At 43.3% G+C, this 12,611-nt stretch overlaps 1 protein-coding gene across 4 annotated transcripts in view; it reads right to left on the bottom strand.

The window, feature by feature from the left end:
- Positions 1-1,651: 1,651 nt before the first annotated feature.
- LOC108884575 (axin-2) overlaps positions 1,652-12,611 on the bottom strand; it is a 47,741-nt gene continuing 36,781 nt past the window's right edge. For all 4 annotated transcript variants that reach the window (XM_051070863.1, XM_051070861.1, XM_051070862.1 and 1 more), the window contains 8 exons: positions 10,736-10,838; positions 8,709-8,849; positions 7,675-8,096; positions 7,403-7,552; positions 7,057-7,290; positions 6,782-6,886; positions 6,038-6,163; positions 1,652-3,522 (listed from right to left, as the gene is read on the bottom strand). In XM_051070863.1, the coding sequence (XP_050926820.1) occupies positions 3,396-3,522; positions 6,038-6,163; positions 6,782-6,886; positions 7,057-7,290; positions 7,403-7,552; positions 7,675-8,096; positions 8,709-8,849; positions 10,736-10,838 (1,408 nt within the window). In that variant the 3' untranslated portion in view covers positions 1,652-3,395. The remainder of the gene's footprint in view (positions 3,523-6,037; positions 6,164-6,781; positions 6,887-7,056; positions 7,291-7,402; positions 7,553-7,674; positions 8,097-8,708; positions 8,850-10,735; positions 10,839-12,611) is intronic.

Raw genomic sequence — 12,611 nt, 5'->3', positions numbered from 1 at the left:
TGTGAAGTTAAGACCATGAAAGAATTGATTTTAGGGTTTGGGGAGTATGTAATGCATTGATTATGTGCTGAAGTTTCACTGCTCCGTGTCTTCGATTCTGGGAAATTAATCTGCTATTTGTGGTGTTAAAAAATACAAACTGTTCAGCTGCAGAAATTATTATTTTAATGTCAAAAAAGGAGTGTGTATGTGCTTTAAGAAAAACCTACAATAACTAATAGATATGACAAGCATTGGCAGCTTGTCTGTTTGCCTTCCTTTTTTAGCTATATTGCCAGGAACAGCTATCAGGGGAGAAAGAAATGAGAAAATCATTGTGAGGAAAGCGGAAGCTTGTCAGTAATGACTGTTGTTATCTTTATTACATGACTACCTCTGCGTTTTGCAAATTGCAAAGCTTTTTTTTATGTCAACAGTTTGAACTGAACCGTACAAGTGAGTGAGTCTGCATGCAGCAGGCAGCGTTGTGCTCCCCACCACCAAATTATTTTGTGGTATTAAATGATTTTTCCCCCACTGCTGAAATAAAGCCAGATAAATGAGGCAAACATGGCTAGCCCCTCTGATAGGGGACGCAGGGTGCTTCATTAATGTTTGTGTTGACTGTCAGAGAGAAGTGCTGGTCTTCATTGCTCTTTAATAGGACCAATTAGTCCATGCCCTCATTTCCTTGCTTAATGTCCCCATTTAAGTGTTGAATACAAAACCCACACATTTAACCACTGGGCTGTAATGCATCAAAAGGTTATAAGCTTTTAGTGATTTCTATTTCCACTGTGAATGAACAGCTTGCTTGCATTGAATTTAAGCTTCTATTATATTTTCAGCAATGAATCTTGTTTTTCATGTTTTCATTCCAGCTGTTTTTTTAAACACCTGGCAATAATGACTATAAAATGACCACAAGGATTAACTGGATTCAAATCAAGAGTCACCTCTCTATCCTCAGTCTCCATTGTGATGTGATCACAGTGTTGTACTTTTTTTATGGTGACGACTGTAGCAACATTTTATGTTCTTCATTACTTAGTAAGACATGGAGGTTATAGAGAAGGCAAGCAACTGTCAAGAATAATTCTTTCAAGTATTTAACAACAGCTTCCCTACACCTTTCCTATTTAACAAATTCTGTCATTGTCATTATATATCATCTTACTATAGCATGGTGTAGAGTGTAATTTCCACTATTCAATATTTCTTCTCAAGTGTTACATTTTTCTTTGAGCAGCTGATACTGATCTTTTAGTGGGTTTTTAACTAGCAGTACATCTGCCTACCTGACTTTTGCAGTATGTCTTGAAAAGTATTACCAGGTCCCAAGCATGATAAGATGTTTCTGTCCAGCATGTATGGCAGTATGGCATGTAACAGAAGGTTTCTAATCAGAATCATACAGGGGACATTGCAATAAATGAGTGGGCCACCAGGACATCCTTAATGTACCCAGTCCATCTTTACGACTTCCTTAAGTGGACAAAACTCAGTTCAATCCTGTTGCAGAAAGAAAAACCATAATGTCTGATGATAGGTGAGCAGGAAGTTTGGTGTGCAGTGTGAACTGATTGTAATAAGATATCATGTTGACACAAGACATGCAGGGAAGGTAAGCATCTTTGTATCATCAGAAAAAAGCAAATCCAGGCACAACAGCTTTCATTTGAAAAATATAAAACTTTAATAAAGGCTACATCTCTCAATAATTACAATAATTATAGGTCCATGTAAATCTTTAAATGAAACTCTTTATATAATGTATAATTTACAGTTTAGATAGAATGAAACAAAAAAGGCTGTGGTGTAAAAACAAAAACAAAACAAAAAAAAAAAAACATGATTACAGGATATTATTAAAAGCATAAAAATATCTTTTCAACATAAAACCCTTCTGAGAATCAAGGGATATATATTAAAACCCTGAAACAGGGTAGCACATGGTATGGCATCCATGTAGGCACAGGTGCTGTACTCATAAAACACCAGCGATAGTTTGTTTGATGTGTGTATTGTTTATGTGTGTGTGTGTACTCTATGTGTGCATCACATGTGTCAGTATCCATACTTCAGAATGCATAATTACAATGTATACAGGAACTCTGCTATATACGATGTTATTGTAACAACATTCAAAGGATATCGGAGCCATAATTCTTCAATGTTCACCTTTTTTTTGTATTTTTTGACACGCTAGCTGACTTCCTTGAGAAGTCGTTCTCAATGACCCAAACAGGTTCTTGTTAGCACAAGTTATTTTGGTGTGCCGGCTGTAAATACTGCCATTATTAGATGGTATAACTTGTGCTCCAGGTCTCCTCTGTGTGTATCTGCAACTATTTTCATCCCCCCCTGTGCAATGCCTGGTTTACAAACAAAGGCACAACAAAAAAGATTGAGCTCTCTTGCTGGACTGAGAGAAAAAAAGACAGGAGGGGTAGAGAACAAGGGAGCAGAAACGCTAGTGTGACAAACTTAACATTACAAACTATCAGCAGCATTTAAGACTGGGATTGCCCATTAGGATAGTGGAGGGAACACGCCTCAGACAAGACCACTGCTAAGGTTGTTAGTTTGGGTCAGACGGGGCTACAAGGCTATGGGAGGTGCTAGGCTAGTGTCACATCCTTGGTGTGAAAGTAAAAACAAACAAAAACAAACACTAAACAATATCACCACAGTATTCTCCCAACATTCAAAGCAGCTTGCCCATTGGCTGGAAATAGGGAGGGGGAGGAACACAGGTTTAAAAAGACTTAGGAAGGGACAAAGGGCAAAGGAGTAGGTTGTTTTTTTCAATAAATACTTAATAAAAACTTTCAACTCATGACAAAAAGCATCTCTATATATAATACATGTATATATACATATATGCATGTATGTATATGCACACGTACAGACGTCTTTGTAACGATGTTGGAGTGTAACGTTAAGAGCAGGTTGGTGGCACTGCATCTTCAGCGCCCGCAAGTCCGTTGCACCGGAAGCCGGTGTGAATGCACCGTCAGTCTCTCATCAACAGAACAGTCATCTACATCTTCAGTGGTTATATTCAAGAAGAGGCCCACTGGCCTCCAATCATCATCACTGTCATCCTTGTATTGGCCTTTAAAAGTCTGTTGTGTCATTCCCTTGTGTTTTCTAAGGCTGATTGGTTGAGAAAGTCAGGGAGGGACGGCACCTCCTCTGAATTCGGTATACTTCATTGGCTCGTCTTCCTTCAATCACTCCTCTTGTGCTGGATATATTAACTCTGTTTAGCTTAATATTAAGAAATAGAAAAAACAAAACAAAAAAGAGTCCAGAGTGTTCTTTGTAGAGTCTCTAGCTCAAGTTTTCTTAAGGACAGTTTAGCTTTTGGTTGGGTGGGGAAGGGCATTGGTTGGTTGGCAATAAAGTGGCTTTTAGTCCATCCTTTCTACCTTGCCCAGGACCTTGCCCTCATACATGGGCAACACAGTGGCATCCTCCCACACCTCCTCAAAAACGGCGCCACACTCAAACTCATCACTTGCCTTCTTGAAGTAGTACCTGAGGAAGAAAAACAAAGAAAAAAGTCTGTGATTAGAAAATGTTGACCGTAGGTGTATGTGGAAAAAACAAAACAAAAAAACAAAAAACAAAGATTGAACTCAAACAAAACCTGACAGAGTGGCAGCAGAAGTGCATCTGATATATTTCATTGTGTTTTAAACTGCTTTGAGGCACCTACACAACTACTTCCATATACACGCTCACACACAACTCCCTTTAGTCCAAATCAAACACAAACACACATACTCTGTGAGCCAGAAATGGATCCTGCTCAAAACAACTTAGTCATAGCCTTCAATGCCATCCTTGCACACTTCAAAGGCAGAGCCTGACTCCACATCACACCGCTGCACAAACAGAGCTGAACCCTCCGTTTAAACACTCCCTGTGATAATTCAAGCCGCTAGAAACAGCCTGTTTGTGTGTATGTGTGTGTGTTCATCCATGTGTGCTTGTCCCCTCATCCACTTGTTCTTCTTGACTGCTGCCCATTCTACAGATGCCTATCTGTCCTGCAAGGTCTTATTAAAGTAGAAGGGTTAATTAGAGGCTGTCTTAACCCCCCCCCACCACCACTCCTTCTGTGTCTCCATGGCTTCTAATTGAGCTGGCTGTCAAATGAAGGGCCTTTCTGTCACACAGGTTGACATTTCAGGTGCCTGAGAGTCTGCATGTGACTGCAAGACCACACTCCACTGCTTGCGCATAAACACACACTCCTTGTCACAGACACACACACTTTGGGCAGCTTTCTGATCAACAGCTGAAAACAGAGGAAAAAAGGAGCAGGAGGAGAAGAAAGTGGATGCAGAGTGGAGGTCTTCCTTGGCTTGGTGACTGGGTGTGATAGGTTTGATGCAGGCCGAGCCTGAGGGGCTTTATCCTGGGAAGGAGGGGTAGGGTGGGGGTGGCAACTGCTCTGACAGTCCTCTGGAGGTCACGGGTCACCTAGCTAGCCCACTCTTCTTCTTCTCTCAAGCAGAGATAACTCCCAGGGTTAGCTTGTCCCAGGGACTGTGAAGTCTCCTGGAGCTCCTAATGATTTCTCCTCTCTACTTTAAACCCAGCAAAAGATCAGCAGGAGGGGATTTAATGATAAGCTTTGTAATGGAAAAATGCCTCATTTTGCCCATGTGTGCCTGCTTTCAGAATACAAAAAAGGAGGGGAAAAAAGCTCTGTTTTATCACTCAGTTTAGAGTCATTCAAATAACACATGTAAGGAGGGGCATACAAAAATGTACACATACTGTTTTATTTTCCGTGTTGATTGTAATTACACGCAAAATGCAGGAGGAGGTTGCATTACCACAGCTTCAAGCCTTTCTTCTCGAGTGTGCAGCGATGTGACAGAGGAGTGATGGCTTTGTTTAATGATATGGCATTTCAGCAAACTTTTCCTCTGTAGTCTAAGCTTTGCTGGGCAGGGTTTAGCCTTTTCATCGTCATTAGCTGAAACCAAATAATTGCATTACCCCTCTCTATTTAACTGGCTGCATTTTTTTCCCAAAATGCTACATTTTCACTCACAAATAGTTCAAAGTCATCACTTTGTTTCAGAGAGTGAGACAGAGAGAGACAGAGGGAGTCTTTCCATTGGAACATGTTTTATGTGGCAGGATTTTTCTCTCTTCGCAACATCTGGCACCAATATCGTCTGGCAGAGCCACGGCATACTGTTCTCTGCTGTAACACTGCCATGTTCAAATTAACCAACTCCACACATTCTGCTGCCATTGAAGCCAGACGCTTCATCCACCTCCCCCTTTTCTCTCGCTCACTGAAGAGTTATGGGATAGCAGGGGTGTGATGACTTGTTTGCAGGCTGCCTGCTCTCTTGCCTTACAAGCAGATGTGGCTGTAACTTAATGTTCATGTCATGGGCATATAGGCTTTATTTCTTTTCAGTGGCATACAACCTACATAGTACTGGAAAGGTTACTTGATAAAGCAAGCCTGGACTTCCTGGATGGTGGAATTCCAGATTTTAAATTCCTTTAAACTGATTAACCACTATATTTTGAATCAACTTACAAGTCCTTATGTTGTTTAGGAATTTTCTCTCATCTGACATTGACAGGAGGTATTTTTGCTGTGTTAACTGCTATCAGTCATTAACAGAAGAAGGTGCTTGCGGCATTTGATTTTAATGTCTGATGCAATAGTGTGGAGGCCTCGCAATGGTCTTTGTACACAAAATAAAATGGCCCAGGCTTCAAAGCCATATTTATTAAGGCTGCCTTACCATGGAAATCAGTACCAGATGTGAGAAAAAAATTCACTCCAAACACCCCCCCACCCCCACCCCCTCTCTCTGTAAGCTCTGAATACAGTGGATCAGCCCAGTTTCTTTTCAACTATTGGGCTCCAGTATTTCACACTCCCACTCAGCAGATAAGCACAAGTACAATAACAAATGCATATACACACACAGATAACTAGTAGCACAAACCCAATCCAAACACATGCGAATAAAGTGTGATCTGTGTGCTGTTGTCAGTGGATCATATTTACCGGTAGTTGCCTTTCTTGCTAAGCTGCTCCTTGAAGTGTCCCAGGGTGAGGCAGTGGGTCTTCATCATGCTGCGATAAGGAATCTCCTCACCACAGAAAAAGTAGGTGACCACCAGTTCCTTAGACCTGAAAATGCAAAATGAAAAACAGTTTTAAACAGCTGCACTTAGAGGAGAAGAAGAAGTCAGGGTGTTGAATGTAGACAAAGAATCTTTGGAGTATTATTAATTAAGGATGCCATCAGACAGCTGGCTCACCAAGGGTCATCCAATTAAAACTAAAAGAGCCCTCACAGTCAGGTGGCTGTGGCTTAACATCAAACACCTACCTCTTTCAATAACAAATGTATGAAGGGGGCTGATAATTTGAGTTACCAGGGGCTACTTAACACATCTTTGTTGGGTTCCAGTGGTGAGTGTGTGTGTTGGGAGACGGGTGGGTAGTTAGGATTCTGTATTAAAGTATGTTTAATCTTAAATGATTAAAAAGGGAGAGAAGAGGAGTTCAAAGACACAGCTATGCTGACTCACAACATCTCTCTTTGAAAGGAAGAGCAAGAAAATCTGTGAGGAAGAGAGGGAAAACACAAGCTTGTAGAGAGAGGGGGGATGTTCAAAAAAGTGTCTGAGGAACGAAAAATGGAAAAGTTGAGAGATAGAAACCAATGAGAAAAAATGAGCTATAGAAACAAAGACAGGATTGTGTTATAGATTCAGAAAGAGAAGTAAAAGAAGACATCCATACTCGTCTGCTTGGAGTCCAGGGCTGCCTTGAGGACTGCCTCCAGTGGGGAAGGTAGCTGTTGGATGGCTCCTGTCTCTCTGAAGGCTGCTGGCTGCTGTTGAATGCCTGTCAAAATCACAGAGATCAATGACTAATCAGTACTTATATCAATATGAAGAGAAACCACTGGACATCATTTACATTGTATTCTGGTGTGGTCAATCAAAAGTGGAGGATGGGGAATATTTATGATTGACAGTTGTGGTTTTATGTATGACTGTGTCAACTTTCCCCACCTCTGTTTTGGTGGCTTGGAGACCTCTTCTAGTCTGCGGCAGGCCTCCTCTAGCTGTGCCAGGGTGTTGGGCGGGGGCAGGGGTGGCATGGCTGGGTCCTGGATGAATGGGTGGCCAGGGTGGTGACCACGGAGATGAGTCCCACTGCCAATGCCGCCTCCACCCCAAGAGTAGTGAGTCCGACTGGGTAGGGTCTTTGAGTCAAGTGGGTTGGACTTCTTCAGGCCTTGAGTGCTATTAGGACAAAAAAAAAAAAAACATATATAATATGAGCTGTATGAGCTGTGATCTGAGGACTCTAGTGTTCCTTGGATACAAAAAGTGGTGATTCCTTGAAGACACTGACCTGTGTGGCTTGTGCTTGCCCTGCCTCTCACTCTCTAGGATCCACTGCCAAACATTCTGAGAGCGATCAGCGGCATCTAGGGGAAGGCGCGGTGAAGACACGCCCTCATCTGTGGCCTTAACTGGCCGCCTAGACAAAGTGCTGCAGCGACTGGAAGGAGAAGGAGAGGCAACTTAGGACCAGAGATTTACCAGCTTTACCACTGGGAAAACTTTATAAATCAGGTATTAAGGTCCAATGTACAATGCTGACAGCTCAGCGGTAACACTCACGCAGGAGTGAAGTCGGAATAATTGGCGCCCCCTGGAGGGCAGAGGCACTGCACTCGCTGAGCCGCCTCAGCCTCGATCTGCTCCTTTGTCTTTGGCCCAGCGTGGTGATGATGGATGTAGTGATGGTGGATGTGCTTTGTAGACTGCCTGCCTGTCATCAGAACCTTGGCAGCCCCAGAATAAGCACCAAAGAATGGCCCATGGCCAGAAGGCACCATGGTGCCCGTCCGATCTGGGGAGCATGAGCGTGGTGAGTGCCGAACCACACCTGGTGACTGGCAGCCAGGTGTCTTCAGGACACGGGATAGGTGCTCGTCTAGGATAGCCTGGGGGTCTTCCTCACACTGACTGCCAGATGGGAGCAGAGGGTGATGCAAGGAAGTGTTGCTGGCGAGGTCGTTGCTCTCCTCTCTTTCCTCCTCCTGGAAAGGCAAAGAAAACAATAAAAAAGTTAAAGCAACTGACGAAACAGTCATACCCAGTCACACGTGGGAAAGGCAGCAAGCAGAGGAATTTATGTCTCGACTTACACCAACTTATATCTATCATACTCTGAAGTCAGTGAGAGCAAACGCCTGGATAACTTGATTTGAGTTTCCTTTTTGCTGCACTGTTATCTTCACTAACAGGCTTTGGGTGCACTTCATCTATAATGCAGAGTGTGCCTGTGCTTCACAAAGAGACTGGCAGTACACATACTCAGCAAACGTGCCACTGGAGAGTAGCTAAGTGCTAACTATTTGAAGGAACTTCAAGCATGTCGAGAAACATAAGTTTGAAAGTTCCTCCAGATGAAATAGTAGAGGACAGAGAGGAAAAAGGGAAGACGTAGCTAAACCAAGACAGACTTTCAAATCCCTTGGTCTTTTCACTGTTCTTCGACATGCTAAAGCTGGCATAAAGGCATTTGTAGTGCAATATGGAACCATCGTCCCAAGCTAACTTGGATACAAGTTAGAATTTCCAAGTAGCAGTCACGGTTAATGTAGGTGGAAATGTTGGGCTGTTCAGAACAGGTTTGTGTGCATCCATACCTCCTGGATCTGCTGTAGCCTCTCCTCCAATGAGCTCATGGTGTCCTGTTCACGCTTCAGCTTCTCCAGCCTGGCTATGAGCTGGGCAGCAAATGCTGAGGGCTCAATGGGGGTCATCTCCTTAGGCAGCCGGTATGTCCTCTGCAGGGTAAGCAGCACATGGGGAAGGACACTTTAGTTTGTGGGCAAGTGTAACTGCTCAGTGTTTCTGACAGATGCAATATGGTGGATTAATCCACTGCCCTTGCCCTAATCCTATCTTGTTCCAAAAAGCCTGCTACTATTCCAAAAGGCCTAATCCAGATGCCCTTGCCCTCAAGCTAACCCGAACCTTCTCCACCGCCCATCCCTCCCCAGATCTTCTCATGCCCAGTGCCCTTGGCAGTGCCAGGCTGCTGGGCGAGGGGGAGAGAAGGGGGTAGTGATGGCGGGGTAGCAGTTGGTCTCGCTTGGAGGGGAGGCCCCCTGCCTGCACCCTCTGTAGCCCGACCAAGCCATCAGCTAGGCAGCCTCTGAAGTCAGCACACTTCAAAGGGCCCTTGTCAAACATCAAACGCACACTAGGGGTGGGAGGGACACGCAGCTTTAAATCTCCGAATAAAAGCCAGATATCGACAGAGAAGGGAGAGTGAGGAGAGGAGAGGAGTAGAAAAAAGGGAGAGGGGGACAAAATTAACAGCATGAAAAGAGAGGAAGAGGATTGAGATGTGCATTTGTGAAGTGGCAATGGTGGCAGGGGGAGAGCGAGACAGAGGAGGAGGGAAAAGAGGGAGGGAGAGGATAGAAGAGTCAAATACTGGGAAGATCTGAGGGGAAGTAGTAATTTATTTCCTGGCTGCATGCAGGGCAGCTCAGAGGTACTCTAGTCACATTATCCTCCTTTTTCTTTAACTATATGCGCTGGTTTCTCTCTCTCCCTTTCTTACTTTTTTGTTATTTGGCACACTGGCTTTCTTGATTTTGACTCTTTTTTGTTGTTCCTCTCATCTCTTTGTAGACATGATGAAGGGAAGAAGAAGAAAGGCAAGCGGAGCTGCTGGCAAAGGAGCGCCAGCCCTGCACGGGGCCCCCGCTGCCTGGGGCTGGTGCATCATGGGAGACAGAGCCATCTCCAAATCAGGAGGGAGACATTAAAGGAGTGCGAGTGGGAAAGGAGAAGAGAGAGAGATTGAGAGAGAGAAAAGACAGAAGAAGAGAGAAAAAAGGGGGAACAGACAACACTGTCAAATGCATGCACAAACACACACATGCACACACAACTCCTCCACATACACATACCTGTGTTTGGCTATGAAGACAAAAGAATTTGATCTCTTTTCTTGTCTCAAACAGACATACCTCCTAACCTGTGTCATTCTGTGCTAACCCACTTGTTTAAACCTTCCACGACAACTTCAGCAGGTCAACAAAATCTTGAATTCAAAACATATACCCTGTCTGATCCAATACTAATGGTATCAGATATCAGGGTTAAGGTTAGAGTTAGAGTAAGGTGATGTCCCTCCTATTCATCTGCTGGAACGTAAACAGTAGTTTTGGTAACAATTTAGCCAGTTCAAAGAGTTATCTTAGAGGTGAATTTATCATGAGATCTATTACCTACGCCACTGCCACAGCTATTATTGATGCATAAAACATATGACGTTACAATGCTCTGTGACATACTACAGTTATTGAGATGGAGTACAGAGATGACAACACAAGTTTATATTTACAGCCCTACAGAAAGTACTGGAATTGGGAAAACACAGTGGTGGGGGTGCCTTGAAACACCTGAAGAAGACGTGGTATGCAAATCTTGCCTTTTATTTACCCCGACTTTTATAGGAAAACGAGTGGGGGAATGAAATATAGTATTCTGTCACAACATGAGCTCTGAAAAAAAATAAAAATAAAATAAAATAAAGCACAGCTCCTCGAGGGAATCAGGACCTCATTGTCTGTCACCGTGTAAAAGTTTGAGTTAAGCAGATTACAAAAAAGGAAACACTGAGACAGGAAGTAGAACTTAACTAAGTAGGACTCACAGGAAAGTGGGGTAGCGTAACCTGGCCATTGATCTTGACACTACGATGTATCTCTCTCTGAAGTTGCTTCTTGGTGCCCAGCTTGTATGGAGGAATTCCATCTCTGTAAAAAACAAAGATATTAAACGTTTACAGTTGTTTTTGTCAAAGAGCACTCGAGGTCCTTATTTATAATTAACTTATCTGTTACAACCACCTATCCAGTGGATGTTATTTTTGATTATATACTGTTACTCATCAAGCAGGTCACAATACTTCCACACCAACAGTTGGTGCATTAGCACCATTAGCCAATCTTTGCGGAGAAAGAGGCCTTAGGAGGCATTTTATCATTGAAGTGACCGACAAAACACCACCCAGTAACCACCCACTAGGCACATTAGAGCTAAATCAAAAGGAGAGCCCTTGAAGCCAAGGCAACAAAAACTCACATAACAAAACACACCAGGACAATGGGTGAGATATGCTAAACATCCCACTGTGTGCTTCAAAAGAAGAGCCCCACTGATAAGATTACATCAGTCCTTGTCAACTCTGACAGTGGTTGTTTGAAAAGCAGAAAAATCAGCACTAACCTCAGTAGCTGGTTAGGGTCATAAATTACAACAGGTTGAAGCAGTCTGGCAAATGTTGCTTAAGTGCTGCTGGCTGTGTAGCTCTGATATATTAATATGAAAATAGAGATGTAGCTAGGAATACTAGTAGTCTCTGGACAATTAAGCATTTATTCTGGGAATCTTATTCTCCATTTTTCATTCAGTGTCTGCAAGCTTTTCCAGTCAGCTGCCACTTAAGCTGGGCCAATTATCTTGGCCGTTTTGGCTGCTCAGAAGTGTCTGACCTAGCCCAAACGCTACTTTTTCTGCTGCCTCTTTGAAATCTCACACTCATGCACATATGCACCCGCTGCCATCTTCGTTTGGCAAGCGCTCTGCTGTGAGCCTCTGATCTCAGCAACATCAAAAGGCTGGTTTGTAAGATAAGGTAATGTTTGAAGTTGGTGCAGCAGCATTCCCCAGCGTCCAAGTAAATCCATAAATAAGATATAAGCAAAAAGAGAAAAAAATCCCCCCACCCTTTCTTCCTCCCCCTTCCCAAATCCTCCTCTTCTTGTTCTTTATCTGGGAAATGAGATTCAAATTTGCAGTGTGCCTGTTAACCACTATAAAAGGACACACACTAATCAAATTGTTCCTTCGAATGAGAGAGGAAGAAGCTATGTGTTTTTTTTAATTAGTTACGGGTAGAGAAACAAAAGCTGGGGACAAGGACAGGAGAGATCTCTGTGTCAAAGACCTTGATGATAACTATTTAAAGAATATGACTTTGACACATGACGTTGTTCAACAATGAACCCATTTTTTCTTCTTTATTCATCTGAGCAAGTTTTGCAAGTCACATTTCAGAGTGACATTGTCAAGAAGAATCAGATAGTGGAGCCACACAGACAATATTACCCGTGTTGCAGCAAGCTTCTTGTAAGTGGGGCCTGCTACCAAAATCAATGCTTCACAAACTGTACCCTTGAGACTACAAGCCATCATCCCTCAAGGCACAGGAAGAAACACAGGAAACTCTTCAAAAGTAAAACTCAACAGCCCAGAGGAGCTCGTGCAGTAACAAGAACCCTAAACTTAGCGCCAAACAGAGTTCGCCAACTTCCCTCTTACTAACTATGTTTTATCAGTCCAAACTGTCCCCACCCTGGCCAACCATGTGATGGCTGTGTGCTTTGTCCAGGTTGGGGAATAAAAAATAGCCATGGACTCTTTCATGGTTTCATGGGCCCTTACTTTATGGGGATCTCCTATTCAGTTGTGCAAGTCATTTTCAAAGCAGCCAGCCACCCTCTTATCCCCCTAAGCTCCCCTCACCT

This window comes from Lates calcarifer, linkage group LG5 (genome assembly GCF_001640805.2).
Source record: "Lates calcarifer isolate ASB-BC8 linkage group LG5, TLL_Latcal_v3, whole genome shotgun sequence".
NCBI lineage: Eukaryota > Metazoa > Chordata > Actinopteri > Centropomidae > Lates > Lates calcarifer.
Note: the sequence above shows the minus strand (reverse complement) of the source record. Positions and strands in the feature narration are given on the sequence as shown.